This window comes from Talpa europaea, assembly GCF_964194135.1.
Source record: "Talpa europaea genome assembly, chromosome: 11".
NCBI classification, from domain to species: Eukaryota; Metazoa; Chordata; class Mammalia; order Eulipotyphla; family Talpidae; genus Talpa; species Talpa europaea.
Window position 1 is genome coordinate 78230746 of NC_140078.1, and position 24790 is coordinate 78255535.

The 24790-nt window shown below is 45.5% G+C and overlaps 1 protein-coding gene across 1 annotated transcript in view; it reads right to left on the reverse strand.

Annotated features, from left to right (window-relative positions):
- The window catches only part of ITGA9 (integrin subunit alpha 9), a gene marked incomplete at both ends in the record, with an annotated part of 284025 nt that overhangs the window by 93906 nt on the left and 165329 nt on the right, over positions 1 to 24790 (reverse strand). Inside the window, one exon of the mRNA XM_084248287.1 lies at positions 10030 to 10180. Coding sequence (XP_084104413.1) covers positions 10030 to 10180 — 151 coding nt within the window. The remainder of the gene's footprint in view (positions 1 to 10029; positions 10181 to 24790) is intronic.

Below are 24790 nucleotides of genomic sequence, written 5' to 3' on the forward strand. Positions count from 1 at the left end.
CTTCTTTGGTGACCTATCCTTAGGCTCCTGGAGGCATTCTGTCCCTACCTCACTCTTAGAGGGTGGAAATTCCCTGGGCTTGGGTTCCTTTGTAAGTGGCCTTTAACCAATGACCCAGCTCATGGAAGGACAAAAGTCCAGCTTCTTGCCTAGAGATGGGACAATGATGAGGTGTGACCCACCCTTCAGAGTCCCCCTAAGTATCAGGCTGAAGCCTCCCTCGATGGGATTTTGCCCTGACTGCACCTGCCCTGTCCCACTTCCCCTACTCCCTAGTGCTCCCTGGGGAGCACATCCTTCATAAAGCACTTGACATGAAGCATCACCTCAGGATCCATCAGGAACACTCAGACTAAGACACCTAAGTTCTTGATTTTTTTTTTTTTCAGTTTTCTCCCCTCCCACCCCACCCTTAGCTTAGCAGTCCATTTTCATGGCTTTCTTTTTAAGAGGTGTTATTCTGCTTTATGAAAAAGATTTAAAATCCAACAGTCTCCCTTCTCCCCTCAAAGTGGAAATTATTAAATTGCTGTTTTGCAGTGTTTTAGAAAAAAGAAATCCAGAGGTTTAACACATGTTTTCTAAACTCCCCCACCTGCACCCTCACCCCCATAGATATGCCCCAGCCCTGCAGCTCTGGGGAACGTCTTTCTTAATTGATCCTTGTCACAGCTACAGCTCTGTTGACATTTCTAGAGCAAAAAGTAGCCTTTCCTTCCAAATGCTGTGAATACACAAATGAAGCTTTTCATATATGTGAAAACCGAGCCCCGCTGTGGAACACCGAGGCCACGGTGTGATTTGAAATGGACATCTGGGTCTCTCCACCACTTCCTCACCGCTGGCTGCCACAGGAAGGGCCCAGCCTTTCTCCCAGACACACATCCATAGACTTTCTCTGACTGCAGGGCCAGGAAATGTGAATGCAACAGCCACAGGTAGTCCAGGTGGGGAATCACCAACCTGGCCTGGGGTGCCTGCTCTCTACCACACACTCCAGTCCTTTTGAGAAGGAAGGTCAGGGCCAGAAAAAACAGCTCAGAAATGCTGAAGGGCTCTACGGAAAGTGGGATTTACCATTGGCAGCAGGCTGGGAAGGCCAACGGTAGGAAAGAAAGAGCTTACTGCAGTGATAGAGCCTCAAATGGGCTTGAAGCCAGGTAAGGTTTTTCTGCCTGGCATTATGCAGGAAGTTCAAGGTAAAGTCACCAGGGGGCTCGGGGCATTGGATTAAAAACAGGAAAGGGGCGGAAAAGACTTATTATTTTCTGAGTATCAATATCCACCCGCAGGCTCTCTTACAAGGGCAAGCAGCAAGTTCATTCATCATCTTAATGGCCCAGCCAAGATGACTATAAACATCTAAGGGTTGCATTTTACTTGGGGCTACTATTAACTTGACGAGAGACACCGGAGAATGCAGAACACAATGAAAATCAGTTCCTGCCTTGAGTGAGAGGGGTGGCAGAGTAAAGAAGGGCTGTCTGAAACCTGCTTACCCACTAAAACATGACCTGAGAGCACTGCTGCCTGCACATCCTTCCGATGCCCAATGCCGACTTCCCAGCCCCACTGAATGCTTGTTTGGTTCATACACATGGATGCAGCTTCTGTGTGGAACCTTTTGCCTGAGAACGGGGGATTGGGGAACTTGGTTAAAGACAGGACACGCCCACAAATATAAAGGTATCCAAGCATATAAGTGTCTGATCTTTGTTGCTCTGCTCGAGTTAGAAATTGGATCTGTTTTATCACCCAGCGCCATCTTGAGCAGTTTGCCTTGAAATTGAGAAGAGCAACTCCAGGGAGAAAAGGACCGCCCTTTCTGTGGTAAAGGTAGATATAAAGGGGAAGAATACCTTACAAGAAAAACAAACTTATGAGCCCTTTATGCCTCATCTCATAAACAATAAGCCATTGAAAGCTGTCCAAGCCGACCTAGTGTTTTTCTGCCACCTAAAACCAAATTGGAGACCTATTTTAATGCAGAAATCAAACCACTCACTCCTAAGAACAAAACTGAGTGTTCCTTCTGGTAACTGCTGCCACACCTCCTACATTAAGGCCCATCTTGGGAGGAAATAAGAGGACACAGGACCAATCTGTCCACCTGAATCTCTTAAGGAGACTGGGGGGAGGGGGTGATGCAATAATTCATCAAATTCAGCAACAGAACCAATGGGTACCAAGCAACACTACAATTCTTATAGACCTGAAAGTGCTCTAAAAGCTACAAAATGCATTGTAACTGGAGGCTCTCTGTTCTCCTGGCTGGGTCCATGTCATTCCTGCTTCTCACTTGCATCCTCTCCCGCAGCCCCCAGATGTAACCTCAGCTCCTGGTGTCCTGGGTCTGTAGACTTGCTTTCTTGGTTCTTCCTCCAGGATGTCCCCAGCCTCTGTCACTCCTTCTGTTTCCTGAGTCCAGACCCGCAGTCAACAAACATAGAGAGCCCATTCCTGCCTAGCTAGTGAAATATCTGAATTTTCCCACTGGGCTTCACAGGGCCTGCCACCCTCTTATTTCCCTCTTCCCTGAACTCAAGACCCAGAATCTCGCCCTGTAGTGTCTGTGGAGTACATTGTTCTCATTCTCTAAACCCTTAAATTATTTATCATATGCATCACATACTTGAACACTTACATAGCATGGACTTTAAAAAAGTCAGCATCCCCAAACCAAAATTCTAATATTTCTGCAAATACAAAGTAAATGAAAATAAAAAGTCCATAAGCATTATTAAAAGCAAACACACGCGCGTCACAAAAGCTAGCACAAACATTTCACCGACATCCATTTACTAAGGATCACGTTACTTTACATGTAATTCAGTTTTTCTCAAAGGCAATTTATTAGATATAAGCTCACTTTACACTACCTCTATTCTCACGTGTGAAGACACACACGATTCTTTAAGACCAGGAATCTTGATTTTCATTAAAAAAAAATAAGAGTCAACACACTCTGATTAACATGCTATGTCTTATAATTTTGTTTGTTATTCCCTCCCCTTCATCATTTTTGATTTGAAGTAGGTGATTCATATATTCCTTCTGAGCAACTGAGGAACTTATCGGGTACATGCTCGTGTAGGGGAGGCATCACATACAAAAATCTCTCAGGACATCACATTTCACAGAGAGAGCAACTGAGGCACAAGGAGATGACGAACCTTGGCCCAAGGTCATGCTGATGGCAAGAAACAGCTGGAGCTTCATCTCTGCATCTGCTGGTAGCCAGAGCCTCAAATTCCTTCTGTCTACCCTGGCAGCTTGTTATTGGGCAGCTCTTCTAAGAACTTCTAAAACACGAACTCCAGTTTAGCTGCTCCTTGCAAAGTACAAACATTCCAGCTTGCAAATAATTTTCAAAATGTCAGTAGCTTTAAAAATTCCATAGGCACTACTTTTGGGTTCACGCTCTCCCTTCCCATATTCACATGTGGAGTCTCAAGACTCCAGTGTCTTTGGTCAGCTTGTCTACAGCCCAGGGACAGACGTGAAATGCAATCGGGGTTGTAGATGGACTAGGTTTTATCAGAAAAATACATCTCTGCAGCAAAGAGGCAGCCCAGAGAATGGTAATAGAACATATGGAAAACAGCTAACAGTAGGTCAGAAAACGGTGGCCTGCAGGCTCGATGAGGTCAGTGGACATGTTTTGTTTGGCCCATCCAATGTTCAGGGAACATTTTAATTAGCTGTCAAAGTCATGAGAACTCATGTAAAAATGTGGATTTCTGGCTTTTATTGAAAAATAGGATGTCTGACAGCACTGGCCTTCACTCCCACCTGGCAACCACTGACTGGTGCTGAGAGCTGGCCACCCCCTGTGGCTGAGGCTGGACACCTGCATTGTACTGCAGTCTCCCCTGCTTCTGACTATTCCATGCTTGGTCCCATACCTCACTCCCCCATTTGCAACACACAGCTTGCCCCACCACCTGCACTTCAAGGTGTGAGTCGCTAGTTCTCACATTAGAGTCCCAGTGAGGTTCTTTCTATTAGACCAAATTAAAGCATCCAGAAGCCCGGATGTGAAGTGCTCAGGTTGGAGAGACTTCCACCCTGTGAGAATTCTAGCCGAAGCTGGTGAGCCCTGCTCAGATGCCTTCCACTTTTCAGGGTGCTTGAGCCCACTTCCAACTGCCAGTGTCTGCATCCTGTACCTAAGGGCATTTTTCTAGAACTTTGTATGTTGTTCTAGCTGAGCACATTATAGGACAGAAGAACTGGAGAAAGAACATCCCTAGAAACACTCAACCGTTGACTTTTTGGAAGGGGTATAAATCTCAGCTCTCTCACATCTGAGGCTTGTGTTTTGCATTAATTCCCAGGGTTGTCCTGGGGGATTAGCCCACTGCTGTAGCTGGTTAAACAGCACCTTCTACATTAGTTGTTTCCACCAGCCCACATCACTTCTCTCCCTCCCTACCTCCATTTCCTGAACCTTCCTAATAAATGAATTGCCGTCAATCCTTGCTTCAAGGTCAGGCTTTGGGAGACCCAAAAACAACACAGCACCATGGATAGGAGACTGGGTCTCTTCTCCCTTGTCTGTCCTCATTCAGCCTTCTCTCCCAGCACGGCTTCCTCCTTCATGGCAATATGCTGCACTCCCTTTGTACCTGAAGGTCACCGAGGAGCTCTCTTGCACCTGGTTTGAAGCTCGCACTGTTTGTGTCCATTCCCATTTCCATGCCAGTCAACACCATGAATATGTACATATGAACCCCGTTACTTCTTTAGCATCTCTCTTGGTCAAATGAGGTGCTCATGAGGGAAGGAGCCCTAACTGACAAGCATCTTCAGCACAGAACAGCAGGCACAGCATTCCTAAAGTGTCCTGAGGTTACCTGCATTAGGAACACTACTGTCACTTTGTCCCACGTGAGCAGTCTCTCCCTCTTACTGGACACTCTCTTGTCTTTCCTCCCTGTGCCCACACTCATGCCCAGCTATCTCACCACCCAGATAAACTGATACTCCTCACCTCCACCCCCGCCACCTTAGATCTATATTTTGGCACCAGTGGATACCAACTCCTCAGAGGTCCATGCACCCACCCTAAGCATTTATTTAGCAATTTTGTGCCACCTGGGACCAGATGTTACAATAGTAAATAGCTTTACCTTGTCATATCTGTGCTTTAAAGCAACTTTTCCATACCTCCACAGAGCAGGAGGCAATTTGTGCTTTAAATGCTTGCTGACGAGCTCTGCACCCCATTAGGCTGTGGCTCCCTGAGAAGGGGGACCAGTTCTTGCTCATCTTTGTGTCTGCATAACTGCTGTCCAAGCAAACTCATTCCTGGTCCCCAGAGGCAAGAAGGGCCAAAGCCCTTTGTGCCAAGTGGCATCACAGCAAGAAATTAAGACTTTATTTGGACTCCTGACCACATGGCTGTATAGCCCTGGGGGGTACCCTCGCATAGTAGTCCATGGGTTGTGCTCTGGGAAGCCTTTCAATAGAGCCCTATGTGAACGTGACCCTTGGGTTGTGTGATGCATCTTGCTCCAAGTTGTGCTTTCTCCATTCTTCCCTACTTTCCGTTTTAGCTGTACACAATCTCCACCCGAGAGATCCCTCTCACTGCGCCACAGGAGGCCATTATATGACCACTATATCCTGCGCTCCAGCCGGACAGCACACGCCAGCCAATTGGGCAGCCACCAACAAATTAAGTTCCTATTTTATTGAGTGTTTTCAAGTTAGCTTTATTTGGGCGAGAGAAAAGTCAGCAGATGGTCATACACGTGCATACCACATTTTTATAAGCAGCTTTCCCTTGAAGGAAAGAACTAGCATAAATCTACGAAAGCAGCCTCACATTAGGGAAGGCAGAGAAATCTAGCGCAGGGATTATTTTGTCTGGTCCAGAACCTAATGTATTACCAGTTGTATGATGACAAAGGAGACTGGAGATCTTGGAGGCCTGGGTCCTAAGTTGCTTTGTGACTTTGGACAAAAATGGATAATTACTCTCCATCCATCCACCCACTGGTCTACACCACCTATGTAGCGAGGTGAGGTCTCTGCATAGGTAACATCCGAGCTGAGGTTTGGGGCAGCACAATTAAACAAATATGAGGGAGTGGGATGGGTATGAGTCCTGGGTAAAAGCAGCTTCAGGGATAAACTGACTGGATTCCAGTGTGTATGTGGGGGATGGTAAACAGTGAGGCTTGGGAAGAAGGGAGGCAGGAAGGACCAGGTTCAGAACCAGGCCTCTTGTGAACAGCTGAGGTTTCTGAACTGCATCCTGAAGAATGTGCAGCAGGAGGGTGACAAGATCAGATTCCTTGCCAAATTTTTATGACATAACTAAGATTATGGGCCTATCTTTTAAATTATATACTTATTGTGGTCATACTTTTTTTTTTTACATTTGCTTATTATTTTAAATATTTATAAAAATAATTTTTACTTCTATGCTTTTTTTAGAATTAATACACTTTTATTCAAGAATTTCTATCTTCTTGAGTGCTTTATCTGTAGATAATTATTTCTCAAGAATAGTTCCCCAGTGATAGTTCACATTCCCTAGAACCGACCAGAAGGTCATCACCAGCAGCCAAAGATTTCTCATATCTCTCTACCAGAGCTGCTTCCTGGCCTCAGGGAGCGTGGCCCACAGCCAGGAAGCACCGGATTGCTCCTGGCCTAGCAGCAGAGTTTCTCCACGGGTGAGTGACAGGAGCTGGTAGATAAATCTCCAGCAGCTTCCTCACCCCTAAGGGGATGACTCAGAGGTGTCCGCAGACTGTCTCTTAGCCTCTGTGGCAGGACAAGGCAGAGCTGCCCACGGGGCCCATCATCTGCACTTGGGTCCTCCTCTCATGTCTGTCATCCCTTCCAGTATGAACTCGCCACACCCACACAATGCCTCCCAGGGCCTTGCCCCCAACAAATGACCTGGACTATGTCATCATGTCAGGGTCACTTTTGGGGGGAATCCAAATCAAGAGAGTTACTAGGATTTCATATATCTGAGGATATCTTTATTTTGCCTTCACCATGGTGGGCCAACGGACTGGCTCTAGCATTACAATTCACAAAAATCATTCCAGCTTTTCATTTTAATGTTACAGAAGCTGTAGAGAGCTGATTTGTTTTCTGTTAGATATAACATCCTTTAAAGCCTTAACATTAAACATTTCGGGCCTTCCTGGTGGTGCAGCGGGTTGAGCACAGCACCGTGAAGCTGTCCACAGCTTCTGCAGTGCAGGTTCGATTCCCAGCCGGCCAGGGAGAAACTCACATGGCTCAGCAGGCCTCTCCTGTCTCGCCTGCTGCTCCCCTCAGCAGTGTCTTTGGTCCATCTGCCTGTTCTGCTCCCCACTCTATCTCTGGTGAATTCTCTCACCTTCCTGCACGTCTCTTATCTGTACCCAGTTCTTGTATAAATAAATAAATCTTTTAAAAAATTAAACATTTCGTGAATCTATGTGTAGACATAAACTGTTGTTAATCTTTTGTCTGATAGCTGGGGCACCTGTTCAAGCACGGGGTGCTCCTTTGCCATCTATCGTGCCTTCTCTCTCAATTACTAAGGCGGATCCTCTTGGCTGACTGTCCAGTCTCCCCCCACATCACTCCACATCGGTCATCTTCACTGACAGCTTCCAAAACATGCCCTCTACACAATGAACCTGCTTTCCACACTGCTAATGCTGCTCTTTCCTGATTTAGGACATATTTTAATTCTGTCATTGCTTTCTTGGTTTCAGTATTGGGTTTTCTTCTTACTGCCACAAACTTTATTCTTGCTTGCTTCTCAGTCCACTCCATTTTCACCCGAGGCCACTGCTTGACAATCTGATCTTTGACTATGCATGCTTTCTTTTCCTTGAATTTCATCAAGAGCAAAAGTCAGTGCTCTGTAAAATTTACTTTTGTTTTCTATTAATTATCTCTTCAAAAGGCATGCTTTCCCTCTGTATATGGTATTATACTTTTCTTAGTTTATGTGCTAGAAACTTCTTGCAGGGTCCATGTTGGTTCTTCTAGGTCTATGGTGGGGGTGGGGAGGGCTCCCTTGTTGTCCCCTCACTATCTAGTGGGATATGGTTAGTCTTGCTCTGGGCTGGTCAGTGGCATCTTGGTTCTCCATTGCTCAACCATGCAGTCATGGATGTAGCCATAGAAGGGGACATTTTGTTTCTTTCCTGCTGCACTGAGGGTCACCTGGCCCACCTGCTTTTCTAGCTGGCCCTGCCTCCATGCAGCTGTGTGGCATTGCTGTGTCCTGACACCTTTTGTGTAGTAACGTTCATCACAACCCCAAGAGCTGATACCTTGTCAGCTTTCTGCCAAGTTGAAGCCTAGGGTTTCCTGCACCAAAGGTTTTAAAGGTTGCTAGGATTCAATCACAAGGGAGTTAAATAACATGTTCCCATTTTCTCACCATCAGGTATAGTGTCTAAGGACATACCCGTGTCCTCCTCAGAAGCACTGTCTTGGCTTACTAGAGCTCCCCTGTTCAGAATGGAGGCTGTGATGGGACACAGTGGTCAGTGAGGACCCAGGGGTTGGAGTGATACTCCCCTGCCACTTCACAGGGGACAATTCTGCTGAGTGATTTATGCTCTAGGGCATCCCCCCCACCTCTTCCCACCCTATAAATCAGATCAAGGCTAAATTTTATGATGGCACACCCTTACACAACCCTTTCCCTGATCCATTCTACTTCCCCCACTTCTCTTCTCCTGAGAGTATTCCTCCAGTAAATCAGATCACCGGATTTCATGCAGTAAGGAGGGAATGGGAAAAATGTATGTAAAGGCCCCTGGTGGCCTATAAATGCTACTTCCCTTTCCCCAAACAATTGTGAAACTATTTGGTTATAATCACTTGCTCAGGTTAATCTCTGTAAGACTTTCATTGTAACATTATTTAAAAGATAACAAAACAAGAAATAATCTAAATATCTAATTATAGGAATCTGTAGGCAATTCATAGCATAGCTGATGGAGTATCATGCAGTCTAAAAGCTAAAAAGACAACCAGGGTGAAGGGAAGCTGAGTAAGGCACAGGAGGCTACTTAGTTTACGAAATGACATTACCGAGTCCTATACACTGACAGAGCAGAGCCAGTTTTCCAGAAGACAATCATGTTCAGTCACTTAAGAGGATGATACGTGATATCCACAAGCAAAAAACATGTCAAAGTGCTCAGGAAAAGCAGTTACTCCGAATTATCCCGTCAGAGATTCTGATTCCATTTTAACACAGACATCTAGTCAAAGCATTCGATGCCACACATAGTTTGAGACACTACAGAACTTTCCATCAGAACAGCTATCAACAGAGCTGCCTCAGGTAGGGTGAGGTCTGCCTGAGCCTACTCTTTTCTCCTGCTGCCCCCAAAGAGGTCTGTTATTCCTTCTTCCCAAAAGAGGTTCATTGAACCTGACCAGACAGGAGTCAACGCCAGTTCTTTTTCCTTCCTGAGTGGCCCTATTTAAACTTCAATTCATTCAAATCAATTAATTCACACTACAAAAAAAAAAACTCACTTAATTCATGGAAATAATTTAATTTCCTCAATTTACTAAATTATTTCAGGAATAAATAAATATGCAACAGTATAGGCTGATATACCTGACCCTCTAATGGAAAACATCAAGTGCATCCCTGACAACAAGCATGATAAGCAGTGATCTGCCCTTATATCTTATCTTGTTTTTCACAATTGACCTACGACTGGAATTTTGTAGAACGTGCATTGCTGGAGACAGTAACTATCATCCCAGAGAGGGGATCAGACCTATGACTGTAGCAGAGGGGTTCCACAAAAGAGTGGACAGCCATGATAGAGATCGCTCTGACACGCGGAGGCATTTACAGTTTTTTCTTTGGCTGCACCAACATATTCTAAGTCCAAAAGGAAAAAGTTCAAATAGTTACAAATAACACTGACATAAAGAGACAGTCCTTACAGAATCACTATAGTCCCCCAGCTATAAGAAAAGTCAGAAAATGCGCCACATGGAACAAAGGCTCTCTTTTGGAGATGCTGTCCTTACCTTCTGCCACATGTTGATGAAGAAAAGCTCCCGGGAAACATTGAACGAGACATTGGCATCATAGGCATCATCCCCAAGGTTGGAGATGGAGATGTTTAGGGAGATATTCTTCACAGCCCCCAAAGCTAGATATGGAGTTTTGTCATCAATGCTGCAAGGAAAAAGAAACAGCAGTCAATGCCCTGACATTTTCACAATATGTGGCATCTGTGGGTAGCTGAGAGAGGGGGACGGAAACCCCACTGGGAACAGAATGACAAGTCCTGGGAACCCCACTAACCAGCCCTATTCCTCAGGCAGTCAGCTGCCATGGGGCTCAGTTTTCCATCTAAGCACAGGGGGTTCTGTGTTGTCTCAGCCACTAGGCTGTTCTGTAACTCACACGAAATCTGGAAAATTATATAAAACATCCAGTCATCTACATATGGAATTCAGTCGCGTATTAATTTATTGAAATATTTTTGAGCACCAACTCTAAGTGGCAACAAAATAGAGGTCTTGCCTTCTTGGAGCTCCAGGGAGAGGAAAAAAAATGCAAAAGAAGTAAATACACGGGTCAGAGAGTCTAAGAGCTCCCAGAAAAGATGGATCGAGACGTTGGCATCATAGGCATCGTTTTCAGGGAAAGGAAAAAAAAAGAAAAAGAAAAAAACACATAGGTCAGATAGTGGGCAGGAAGGACAGAGAGCACCTGATATGGAGGGCATGTGGGTTGTGATTTAAATGGGATGGTCAGGGAAGTGCCATTGATTAGAAACCTCTCAGCAGAAGCCTGACAGAAGAAAGGGAGCAGATATCAGGGAACTAGCCAGCGGGGGAGCTGAAGTGGTCAAGGACTGGAATGGAGGCCAGGAGGAGGAGGCCTCGGAGGAGGGGCAATGGGAAGAAGTGAGCTCCACGAGGCAAGAGTACGCAGCAGGCAGGCCCCCAAGGACACTGTAGTTCTTGTAAGGACCTCATTTGACTCTAATATGGGAGCACCTTCAGGCCTCTGAGCAGAGGAGAGGTATGCCTGACTTCCATGTTTAAGGGCTCACCCTGGCTGAGAACTGCGGGGTAAAAGGCTGGGGGAAGCAGGGAGCCTGGTTAGGGAGCTATTGTAATAATCCAGGAGAACATGACTCAGACCATGGAGTAGAAGCTGAGGAAGTGAGAAGATATTCTGGATATGTTTTACAAGCTGGGCCATAGATTTCGCTCATGGATTAGATAAGCAGTGTTAGGGAAAGAGAGTAGTCAAGGATGTTCTTTAAGAATTTTATTTTTTTTAATATTTTATTTTATATAATTCTTACATCATTTTTCATTTTTGCACAATGTATGCATTTTCATTTTGGTTATATTCCCCATCAATTGCATCCCCCCCTTATTTTGACCCTAATCCTTCCTCTCCCCACCCCTTTTCCTCCCCCCCCACCCAGTGTGTCTCTGGTCCATAGTTGCTTGTTGATTTTTTTACTTTGTATAAATTAGTCTTTTTCCTGGTCCCTTATTTAGGTTTTTTAAATTCCTGCTATGAGTGAGACCATCCAGTATTTTTCTTTTTCTTTCTGGCTTATTTCGCTGAACATGATCCCTTCCAGCTCCATCCATGCTGCTGCAAACTGCATGTGTTTATCTTTTTTGATTGCTGAGTAATATTCCATGGTGTATATGTACCACATCTTCTTGATCCAGTCATCTATTTTGGGGGCATTTGGGTTGTTTCCATAGCTTAGCTATTGTAAATAGTGCTGCTATAAACATAGGGATGCAGGTGCCCTTTGGAATTGATGTTTCTGTGTCCTTTGGGTAAATACCTAGGAGTGGAATTTCTGGATCATATGGAAGCTCTATGTTTAGTAGGTCCAGAAATCTCCACACAGCTCTCCATAGTGGTTGGACCAGTTTGCACTCCCACCAGCAGTGCAGGAGAGTTCTTTTCTCTCCACATCCTCGCCAACATTTGTTGTTACTAGTTTTTTTTAATTCAACAACTAGAAGGGAAGAATTATCATTTATTTAGAAGGGTTAGTGGAGAAAACCCAAAGGCCTACTGGTAGAACTGGGATTAAAGTTGGTGGGAAAATGGGCTCAAGGGAGTTTTTTTTTTTTTTAATGGAAATCACAGTGTATTTCCATAATAATGGGAAGGATCTGCTAGAGAGGAAACAATGACAGTGTGACAGGGGATCCCCACTGGATGGGTGGGTGAAGAAGTGGAGGGGGTGGCCTCAGCTGGTATGAGGTGAGAAAGTGGAGATGCATTGGTAGATAGGTGGTAGGAACAGGAGAAAGCTCGATTGTGATTGATTCCATTTTGCAGTGAAATGGAAGCAGGGCCACAGACTGGGAAGGGGAAGAAGAAGGAGATGTTTAAGGGGGGAGGCGATACAGGGAAATAGCACATGGAGATGAGGATGAAGATAAGACTGATGGAGATGAGGATGGAAACAATGATAAAGGTGCACACAGATTAATGATTATTATGTGATGTGAGCTTCAGACAAAATAAATTCAGGTTGGTGGTCAATCATTGCTAGGCCAACCAGCTACTGAAGATGTGATTAAACAAAAGATGGTTTGTGTAATGAGCAGTTGTCACTTTTGGAGATTCAGCATCCCGACACCTTCCTCTTTGGGATGTGGGGGATCTCCAGATAGGAGGGGAAAGCCTATCAGCAGGAAGAGGGCAGACCCTCCTTCTCCCCTACTCTTGGTGGTTAAAGTGTGGGCACCTGACTAAGTGCATCATATGATCTAAGGGTGGCTGAGTGGCCTGGGTGTAGAGAATAGATACTGCCAATCAGGTGTATGAACTTTGAGGCTTGTTCCAACACACCAGGGCCTCCTAGGATCATCTGAGTATCTACAGATTTGAGAGCACAGAGGTGGCTTCCTGAGCTAAGGTTTGCCTCCTGTTTACCACTGATTTCTGTGAATAAGTCCATATCCGCCCAAAGCATTCCTTTTCTGCTTAAATTAACCAGCACATGTTTGTTGTTGTTTGCAACCATGAATATAGTTAATATACCATGAAAGAGACAAGAACTATCCAAAGTCTCAACAGGCTGTAATACTTTGAAATATGAATTTGGGGAGAGAGGAATTATCATTATCCCTTCATGAAGAGAGGACTTCGCTTTCCCGCATGCCTGGCACGTCAACAAGAATAACATGTGCAATGAAAGATCTGATGGCCTTGCTTTTGGAAGCAAGGGGTCTAAGGATCTAAACAAGATGTGAAAAATTAACTTGAAGAAAGGTTTCAAATTCTTGAATGGCCTCCAATAAATTAAGACCTTGACCTCAAGCTATTGTGGCAATTATTTATTATTGTTGGCCATCTTAATTTTAAACAATTGATGGGTTATTTCTGTCCTCCTGTTTGCTTTTAGAAGATTAAAGGAGTAATCCTCGGGCCTTAAGAAGCTATGCAAGAGAGCTAACCTCACTTTATCTTGAGAAGGAAATGCACAAGCACATACAAGTAGCTCAGTGGCCTCAGAGAGCATCCACAGTTCATTTCCAAATAGAATTATTAAGCAGAGAGAAAAGACAGAAAAGCACAGGACTATGGGGTAGGGGAATGTCTCCTCATTCCAGCTTTGCTGTTCATGTGATCGACCTCCTTTACTGCTATGTAAGTGGAGGAGATCAGAGCAGGGACATCTAACCTTCTGCCAGTCCCCAAAGCTTGGGTATCTGTTACTTAATCATGCAGCAAGTTCATGCCTGGGGGTTCAAAGTCAAGTGATTCAAACAAGTCTCTGATTAAGGCGAGCCAGTCACCTTGCAGGACAGAATGTGAACTCAGACTTTTAAAGGCTGTTTTTTGTCTATTTCACAGCTTAAAAATTATGCATAAAACAGTATGTCTCTGTTTCCAAACCTATTCTTAGAAATGCAATTTGCCAGCATGATTCTGGGTACTTTCAAACATGTTGTTCTCAAAAACCTAACAATACCATGAAAGGTTCCTGATGTTGGCCCACTTTATTTTATTTTTTTAAAGATTTATTTATTTATTTATACAAGCACTGGGTACAGTCAGAAGCGCGGGAGGGTGAGAGAATTCACCAGAGCCAGAACGGGGAACATAACTGGCAGAAGGACCGAAGTACACTGCTGAGGGGAGCAGCGGGCAGCAGGAGAGGTCTGCGCGCCATGTGGGACCCTCACCTGGCGACCGGGGGTCGAACCGGCACTGCAGAGGCTGCGGGCAGCTTCATAACCCAGAGCTCAACCGCTGAGCCACCCGGGAGGCCCAATGTTGACCCATTTTAGACATGAGGAAATCAAGATGCAAAGAGGTGACTTGGCAAAGAAATTGTGTGGGGCTCAGAACTCAATGTCCCCTACACCTTCAAAACCTACCACTCTCCATCATTGCCCACATTCTCTACCTTCTTGCCCATCACAACCCAGAAACCTCTCTCTTCCCTCCCTCCTGAGGGAAATAAATCTCCCTATTACAAGGTTCTCCAGCCACAGAGGCTCCACCAACCCTTCGTAGCACTTACAAAGGTTCTGAGGAACATTTATTTGCAAGACTATTTGATAAAGCCTATCTCTTCCCAACTGGGATGGATCTAAGTACCAGGGGACAAGGACCTCTGTCTGGTCTTGCTCATCATTGTACCCCCAGGGAGAGATATGTCTGGTGCAATGAGACCTGATTCATGAATGGATGAACGAACACGTACAACAGCCCCACACAGATGTTGCATTTTACATGTGCAGAAGCTGAGTCCAACAGAGCCACCTGATCCCCCCACCCCCGAGAGAGGCCACACAGCCACATAAGGGGGAGCTGGACTACAGCCAAACGTCCGCTGGTACGGAGGCTGTCAGAGCTACAGCTCTTAAATGAACTCCATCTTGGTCAAGAAGGGCTTTGGCAAGACTTGTCTTTTAATGACATTTGAAAAGAGCAGGACTCCATGAACACTAACCTCTCTGCCAGAACTGCTGAAAGATTAAAATGATCAGGCTGAGGGATTCTGTGCCAGACATTCCATGGGAGCTGACTTATTTGTTGAGGAACAGTCTTTGTGATTTTCAAGGAATTTTATTCCCTGAGAAATTTTATCATTGATTCTGATTTGCTTGTGTAGCCTTTTAAGCAGGTCGTATTATTTGGTATGCTGACTATCCTGGTATGTTTGTATTGATTTATCATAATCAACATAAGCTCTACAAACTACAATTTCTAGAAAGGTTATCTTATAGCTCATATACAGCCAGCTGGAAACTTAGCTGTGATCAGAAATAACAAATATAACTGTCTTAACACATCTTACAGCAGCTGTTCTTGAACATGTTGGGTTTACATGTAAGCATAGCACCAGTTACTTCACGAGGCCGGCATCAGATGTCCCTGCTGGCATCCTATCTGTGTTACCTGCGATGCTGGAGATCTAGATCTTGCCCTCTGACCTTACTTGTCACCACACATGAGCAGGGCTGACCACTCCAACTTCCTCAATGGGTAAATGCAATACATTTTCCTATCAATCACATTCTGCTGAACCACCAAGGTCACGAAAGCCAAGGTCTTCCCCTTCTACCATCACAGAAATAGTTTTATCCAGATAATTTTTTGTGAAGATGCTGAGGGAAGAAACTAAAACAGTGATATGGTGTTTAATAATTAATTTTCCATGAGGTCATTTTAGATCACCCTTGTCTTTTTTTTTTTTTTTTAAGATTTATTTATTTATTTATGCAAGCACTGTGTACAGTCAGAAGCGCGGGAGGGTGAGAGAATTCACCAGAGACAGAGGGGAGAGCAGAGCAGGCAGAGTGACGAAGTACACTGCTGAGGGGAACAGCGGGCGGCAGGAGAGGTCTGCGCGCCATGTGGGACCCTCGCTGGTGGCCGGGGATCGAACTGGCACTGCAGAGGCTGCAGGCAGCTTCACAACCCAGCGCTCAACTGCTGCGCCACGAGGGAGGCCCATTAAAGACATAAACTATGACCTTATTTTTAAGGGGTTTTTTTGTGGTTATAATTGACCTTCCACATAATAAAGTGCTGTTATTTTCTTTTGCTGCTATCTTACATCTAATTCTCAGTAAAGGCTTAGAAGTTAATCAAAGGCATTTTAGGCTTTTATGAAGTGCATTCTAAGTTTAATCCAAAGGTATGTCTGAGTTTTAAAAATGTCTTCACATACCATTATGATGATTATTGACATTATACTCCAACCACAATTCTATTTCATAATGACAACTAGGTTAATGGTAAAGGGTAGCCAAATTCATCCATTTTCCTGCTTTTCTCCATCTCTCCTCCCTCTCCCTCCTCCACCTCTCTCATCATTTATCCACCTATCCACTACTTTCTAAAACTGGCTTCTCAACTCAGGTGCCAAGGATACAGTCCCAGTCCTCAAGGAATTCAGTCTAGTGGAGACAAACATGTAAAACATAAGATGTCAACACATGCAGAGTGCTGACCCGCTGCAATGAAGCAACATCCCTAGGAGCTTCCTTATGCTATGAGAGGACAAAGAAGGGGTTCTACAGGGATGGTAGGGGTCAGGGAAGGTGGGGGAGTATTCAGAAACATGTTACTAAGGAGATGAACCATGATCCTACAATTAATGGGATGAGAGCCCTGTCAACAAAAATGTTCCTAAGACTGATTGTATACACACACTCTCTCTCTCTCTCTCTCTCTCTCTCTCTCTCTCTCTCTCTCTCTCATGGAAATCATATTAAAAGGACTTTGTGAAGCAGATCATATTCTCCCATGGAGAGATGTCAAAATCTGGGGTATTAATCCTGATAAGGTTTCAGCATCCAACAAACCACAGATATTCTCAAGAGCATGCCATAAAAGCAATGACAAATTACAGCTGTTACAATTTAAAACTATAAACCATGCTTCTAATTCTTAAAAATGAGTAGACACCATGAAATCAGAAATGGGATTTGACAACTGGACGGGGTTCACCTGAGTCATCACTTTGCAGATTCAGGTCAGAGAGGTCACCCCTGGCCCTCAGTGACTCAGCAGGTGAGAGCAGAGCTGGCTGAGCGGCCCTCTCATTCAGGGTCCAGTGTTTCTGCCTCCAGACCCACTGGCCCAAAACTACATACAAATATAACTAGATAGTATCAAATTTACTTGCACCTTATTTGGCTAGAATGAAATGAGAAAATTATGTTTGCCTTCTTAGCCTTTATATATTTTATTAATAATGAGACACCAGGGGGCCTCCCTGGTCGCCCAGCGGTTGAGCTCTGGGTTGTGAAGCTGCCCGCAGCCTCTGCAGCGCGGGTTCGATCCCCGGCTGCTCCCCGGCCACCAAAGGAGGGTCCCACATGGCGCGCAGACCTCTCCTGTCGCCTGCTGCGCCCCTCAGCAGTGTACTTCGGTCCTTCTGCCTGCTCTGCTCCCCGCTCTGGCTCTGGTGAATTCTCTCACCCTCCTGTGCTTCTGACTGTACCCAGTGCTTGTATGTATAAATAAATAATCTTTAAAAAAAATAATAATGAGACACCAAAGTGAAGGTGTTATAAAATGCAATAGACTGTTGGGCAGGACTGGACTCTGAGTAAATTATACGTATTTGACTAAAATACTGTAATATGAGTGATTTGTGATTACTCTTTACTGGTAACTATTTCTCATGTTACTGGCAAAGCATCGGTCTAAGAAAAATTAAATGCATTTGAGTAAAAACTGGAAAAAAATTGAGTACTTAAAAATAAAATTGATACTATTTAGATCCTACAGCTCATTTTTAAATGTCACAAAAGAAAACAGACCACATGTGTGATCTACCTTCCCGCAAAGAAATTTTGAGTTTTGCCAAAATCTGATGCCCAGGGTTGTACCTGTGCAGGTGAGCCTCGGCGGTTACATGTGGTATGGGGGGAAAAGGAAGCAAGATAACAGGTCTTAGCCTGGGCCCCCCCAGTACCAGATTCTGAGGCAGGTTTGAGAGCCAGTCCTTTATTGGAAGAAAGAGCAACAGGAAACCAGTAGGAGTGAGGTGGAGTGAGGCAGAGGGCGACAATTAACAGAGGATGTGGCATCATCAAGTCAGTGACCCCTGAGCACCTGAAGCTTCCTCTTGCTGCGAGTTAGCCCATCTTATCCACACCCAGTACTACATAAACACAGATGTTGGGCAACCTCCTGTGGTCTCCAGCCTCAGCCCTGGACCTCCTGCTGCACCCAGCTGAGGATCCTCCCTCTGATTTGCTCTAGAATCTCATTTCACACCCTTTGTTCAAAACTCACTGACATATATAGGACCTTGCCTGCTTATCAGGTCTGCTCAGAGACCTGACAGAGACCTGTTACTCCAGGTTTGTCCTCCAGTTGCCCTGCCTTTAGTTTCCTTAAGTACGTGCCCCAGGGCCTGTTCGGGCTTCCGCTGAAACCTGTGTTAATGCAGGTCTGTGTAAGATGCTTCACCATCTCTCCGGACATTTGCTTACTTTCAAATATGCTTTTAAAAATCTAAAGAGCATCACTCGACATTAATTTCTGCTTTTGTTTTAAATCCATAACTCTGAGTGGCTTTAATAGTCGTGTTGTTTATATCCGCGATACTGCATAAATCAATAACACGATCATTAAGCAGAATATGCTGGATGGATGGATGGATGGAGGTTCCAACCTTTTCCAACAATGGGTTATTATGACATTTACTTCGAGGATGTGCTTCACATCTCTGCTCTGTTTTATAAATCCTTTTAATCATGCAAAACAGATCCATATGGTTATTAACTCCAGATAGAGATCGTGAAGCACCTCTGTAAGGCACGTCAATTAAAGTTTACAGCAGGTCAGGGAAATGATCCCAGGGACTAAATTTCTGTTTGAAAAACACTTACATGAAGCCAATCTCTCTCATATGTACCCACCTTGGCCGGTTTTACACTTAAAGTGTTAGAGAGAAGCGTTTACTAAGGATGATCTGAGCCAAAACAGTGGTTTCCCTAGCAACATTCAGATAATTGACATAAACATGTTATTTCAAAAAAAAAAAAAATAACATGCTTATATATTCACTGGATCTACCTCTGGCTCCTTTAATGACTCACATGATGGTAGAATCTGTATTTGCTTTAAAGATCATTCTTTTTCTAATGAGGCAAATACGAGAAGCCAGAGGGCCCTCCCCAGCTCTCCAAGCAGTGCAGTCTCTCTCCTCCTGCCCCATGTGTTTAACTGTGAAAAGAACTGCTGGTTCCCAGCTAACAGAGAAATTCAAATCCTCATCAGCCTTTACTTTAGGGGTAGTTTCCGGAATCACTAAATCTTAGGACATCTGGAACAAATCAGGTTTGCTCACTGTAACAACTGGATTAAAGACAAAGAGTACTTTGGGGGACAGAGGAATTCCCAAGATCTGTGGTCTGTTCAGAGGTCTGATGTCATAAGACAGGGCTGGTGTGCAGCGATGTGTGACCTGACAGCAGCAGTGCTGTATTACCCTATGTCACCTATAAGCCACCCACTAAACCTGGCAACCACATGCTCAGAGTGCAAGAGGCTGACCTGCCTTTCATGGAGGCCAGCAGGTCAGACCACTCCAGAAAACTTAAGCCAGCAGGGGCACTGTGGTTCCTCCACAAATAACTGTGTTGTGGCCATGATTTTTCTCGAGTTTAGCTCAAAAAACAAATGGGGGTATAAATGGTCGCAGACAACAGAATGAATTGACACTCCAAGTATCCTGGGTTTGGAACTTTCTCCTTGTGAGTGGAGGTGGTCATGGAGCAGGAAAATTTAGTAGCTCTTCCCACCTGGCTTCTTGAAGGCAGAAAACAAGAAATGCAAAATAATTCAACATGTCAGGTCCACACTCACCACATTGAGTTTCTCTGGCATTCACACTGTGTTCAAATCCTGTGAACATAGAAAACATTCTACAAAAGAGGCAAGTGCTTCTGGCGAGAAGGGGGTCCATTACTCCCTGAATATCATGGGCTCCCTCTTGCACCATGGACTGTGACTCAGGTTCCCACTTTCCTTTGTCACAAAAGACATCTTTCACAAGATGATTTCCCGTTTGATCCCTTGTGTCTGGCTAGTCCTCTTTAAAAACAAAGGCTCAGGGAAGAAGCATCCAGAAGTAATCCTAAAAGATACAAAGTCCCACATATCACCTGAAGGTACCCCCTACACATACACCGCAGACCTGAGTTCAAAAAACCAAAACCCTCTGATTCTAAGAGAACAGATTAAAAAACCTATCAGTTGGGCCTCCCCTGTGGCGCAGCGATTGAGCGCTGGGTTGCGAAGCTGCCCGCGGCCTCTGTGCTGCCGGTTCGATCCCCGGCTGCTCCCCGGCCACTGGAGGAGGGTCCCACATGGCGCGCAGACCTCTCCTGCCGCCCGCTGCTCCCCTCAGCAGTGTGCTTCGGTCCTTCTGCCTGCTCTGCTCCCCGCTCTGGCTCTGGTGAATTCTCTCACCCTCCCGCGCTTCTGGCTGTACCCAGTGCATGTATAAACAAAACAAACAAACAAACAAATAAATAAATAACATGCCTCTATTAAAAAAAAAAAAGCAAAATAATTAAAAAATAAAAATAAAAAACCTATCAGCAACTCTCTCACCTTTAACCCTCACAATATCTGATAAACAACACTGGATTTGCTTTCCTTTTGAAACTCATAGTCCTAAAAAGGAATCAGACTGTCCGGCCAGGAGAACTAAAAACAAAACAAAATGTGATGTCTCAGTTCCACAGTGTCTCAGGTCAGGCCCCCTGGAAGCGGTGGTCTGTGCCATGGACTCTGCTCCCAGGGACAAGCCCTGAGGAGCCTGGAGCAAGGATGGGGCAGGATGGGGCAGGGAAGGAGCTGAGCAAGGTTGTCCCTCAGGCCAAGTCTGGCCTTGGCCTGATTCACATGGGACTCTGGAACAAAAAGCACAGCATATGGTTTGACAAGGGGGCTGACTGGCCAGCCATTGACTGAGTACTGGTCCCAGGGTAGGTATAACCTCCCAGGCCAGGTGGTGCCCAGGGCCATTCTTCAGCCCAGAGGAGGAGCAGCTCTGAGCCCTTAGCAGCCAACACAGTAGCTGAGCACATTCACCTATGCAACACAGGAGATCCGGACATGGCATCAACAGCATCCATGCAGCCTTGGCATTTTGGGAGCAAGATCTCCCGGAATGGAGTTGGGGTCATAAAATCTAGAAGTTCTCTATATGATGCCTTCCCTCTCCCTGCAGCTTTGATGAACTGTGTGTTATGGGCAGTTCCAGTGAAGCCAAGTCTGCCACCTTCAGCTCTGGAGTGTGGCCGAGGCCATGTCCACTGGGGATAAAGGAAAAGGATCATCCCTCCTCAGCCACAGTTGTCTTTGGGTTTTCCTCCGTGGAGAGCCAGCAGGGTTATATCAGGTGGCTCAGAACAAACTGGGGAGAGATGCTAATGAGAGGGTGTGTAAGAGCCCAGGAGGAAAGAATGTGTGGGGGAAAATTTACTTCAGGAAACAAAACAACTTGCACATCTTTGGAACTTGGCTTTTCTCACCACCATTAAGTCGCTCCCAGATGGGCGAGTCTAGTCTTAGTGGCAAGAGACCAACAACACAGTCACAGAATAAACTGCAAAAATCTTAGCAAAGAAACAGCACGTGGCTCCCCATCTGCTCTCGATTTAAGAGACGCGAAGGATCTAGTGGTTACAGTCTCTCGATAGGTCCTGTTCTTCCTTGAGAGGCCAGTGAGAAGGAACCTACCAGCTAGATCACTTTGACCCTGCTGGAAAGATGCTTCCATATAAAACTTGCAATGACTGCTTATATTTGATGCTAAGGAAAAGACGACCAAGTGCATTTTTTTTTTTTTTAAAGATTTATTTATTTATCTATACAAGCACTGGGTACAGTCAGAAGCGCTGGAGGGTGAGAGAATTCACCAGAGCCAGAGCAGAGAGCAGAACAGGTAGAGTGACCAAGTACACTGTTGAGAGGAGCAGCGGGCGGCAGGAGAGGTCTGCGCACCATACGGGACCCTCACCCGGTGGCCGGGGATCAAACCGGCACTGTAGAAGCTGCGGGCAGTTTCGCAACCCAGCGCTCAACCGCTGCGCCACCGGGGAGGCCCCCAAGTGCATTTTTATTAGCTATACCTAGGAGGTAGATTCAGGCATTCCCAGCTGCTTAGGAGAAAGGCCGGCCAGGAGGATGCCAGGCCTCTGCTTGCTATGTCCCTGCTCCCCCGCGGGCTCCGAAGCCTCTTCCCACCCAGATGGAAAGTCTCGGTCAGTGTCTGCTCGCTAGGGAGAGGGCCGTTCCTCAAGTTTTGTATCTAGTGGGACAGATTTCTGCCACTTGTGCAGTGAGACCCTGAAAATGAGGTGACCTCCCCTACGTGCTTTGAGTCTGTCCTACAAAGGAAAACAGTCAGTTCCTGGGGTGGTAGCCACCACTCCCCCTCACTCACCTCCATCCTGACATCATGCCTGGTAGACCATTTAGGAAACTACAACTCTGATCCTCCCTGAGATAGGAAGGAATTTCCAAAGGTCATTTCCGTCTGGTTCACAGACAGTCCAGGTTCCCCAAGCTGCCGTGCTATTTCAAGACAGAAGCCACGGGTCTAAAGGTTATAGCCCTGGACTCACCTCAGGCACCTCCTCTCAGGTGTTTTTCCTGCCTTTGCCATTTAACTTTCTTTTTGATTCAGCTAAATGACCCAAACCCCTGCTTATCAGCTTCCTGTTCTGTACTGCTGCTCCAAATACATACCAGAAACCCGCCAACCCCAGGGAGCCTGTGAGTGGGCTTGTTTCTACCCTGCCTGAGCTACTTTGCAGGGCAACTGAGGTGGCATCTCAGCCCAAGTCACTGTGTGCACTTATCCCCAGGTTGGGGGGGAGACAGGCCTCCTAAGAAACACAGCTTCAGGGCAGGCTCCACCCAGGTCCCTCCCAGGAGCATGGACACCTAAGGGATCTGACCCTCTCTACCCAGGATGTGCTGTGTTGCTGTGCTAGGAAAATGGGAATAAAGCTCCCAAGCCTGTGATTGCTCGTGGGTTTGTTCTAAAGCTAACTAAGTGCCCTTCAATATGTGGTTATACGTGGTAGAGGAATAAGATGCGGAATATTCCAACAGGAAACAGTTACCATAGTAATGGGGAATATTGGGTGTTCAGCAAAACACGGAAAGCAAGCATTCCCGGATATTTAATGGGAAGAGGACCCAGTATCAAAAGGTGGACATACCACTCCTGCCGGAGATGCCAGAATAACTTCAAGTGAGATTCTCTGAAAGGTAGTGCTGACATCATCTGTGCCCTTGCCACCCCCCTCGAACTGTTCTGAGTGCTCTTGGTGACTTCCAGCTGCCAGTGTCTCCATCTTTGTATTTCATGGTGTTTTTACAGAACAAGACAAGGTGCTGTCACAGGCTGTAAGTGCCAGGGAATTAACTGTCCTTGCCTTCAAACCCCAGAGCAGCCATCAAACCGTGACTCTCAGGAGCTGGTCCATAAACACCTCAGTCCCTTCATCCCTCAGAGGCAATAATCTGAGGTGTATCCTTCCCCAGCCCTTACAGTTCCCTGCAGGATGATGCTCCAGTCGTCCCCTGTGGTGCCTGGATGCGATGGGCTGACTGACAGCCCCTCTCCAGTCACATACTCTATGATGGTGTTGCCGCTCCTTCCACCAGGAGTAGCTCATCTCTCTGTCCTGTGAATGTAGCTGATCCTGTGGCTTTGCTTTGACCAACAGAATGTGGCGAAATGATAATGCTAGCTCTCTTCTATTGAATGCTTACCAATTCCTCCACCTTGTATAACCAAACAGCTTTAGAAGCATTTGGGTATAAACTAATTCATTAAATAATCAAAATAACAATATAAGTTCTTGCCCTTATTTCCTCTATTTTACAGATGAAGAAACAGACACAGAGATGTCAGACAACTTGTCCAATGTCATGTTGCTGGTCAGACGCTGCAAGGATTTATTTGATTATTTTCCAAGTTTCAGATATTTATTAATCAATGTGAGCCCCAACACAATACACCAACATGACTTTGTGCATTTAGAGGGGAAACACTTCTTGGTTAAGTGGAAATTTTTGTTGAGTTTCTGGAAGACCTTCATTTCAAGCAACTTTATAGTGAAATATTTAGAGGTCTGGACCTTCCTTCTTCAGGCTGCTGTCATCTACAATCACTGAGTAGAGATTGTATTGATCATTGGGACCCACTTTGTTCCAGGTACTGGGTTATTCTTTCTGTCTCAACTGACATCTGGATGGAGCAAAGCCAGACACATGACATGCAGTGCTGCTCCAGTCCCTCTGGCTCCAACAAATACAAAGGGGAGGGGGGACCAAGCTAGAATGCTTCTTGGTCTAGTGGGGGTCTGGTGGACTGTGGTTACTGGAGAGGCCTTGGGTCAGGAAGGAGAGGAGAACAAATCTGCCAGGCCCGGCACTAAGTCTCTGCCTACAGGGTGTTACGTATACCAGAGACTCTCTTGCGAACCTAGTGTGCAATTAACAGGGGTCTCTTCCCCTTCATCAAGCAAGATAATTTTAATTCTACCCTAAATTGCACAGGTCATGTTTCTGGCCACTTTGCAACTTTGGAGGAGAATAATTTGTTTCAAACTCTAAAGCTCTGGGTACAGGGGTCCCCCTCTTGAAGGCTGGTCTTTCATACATAGAGCTATCCATCTCCCAGCCAAGGGTTTTGGGAAATGCACTTCACAACCGTCCCTGCCATAATAACAGCATTACTGAGGTTGTAACCATAGGACCATTATATGTGGCCACTAGATGGTTCCT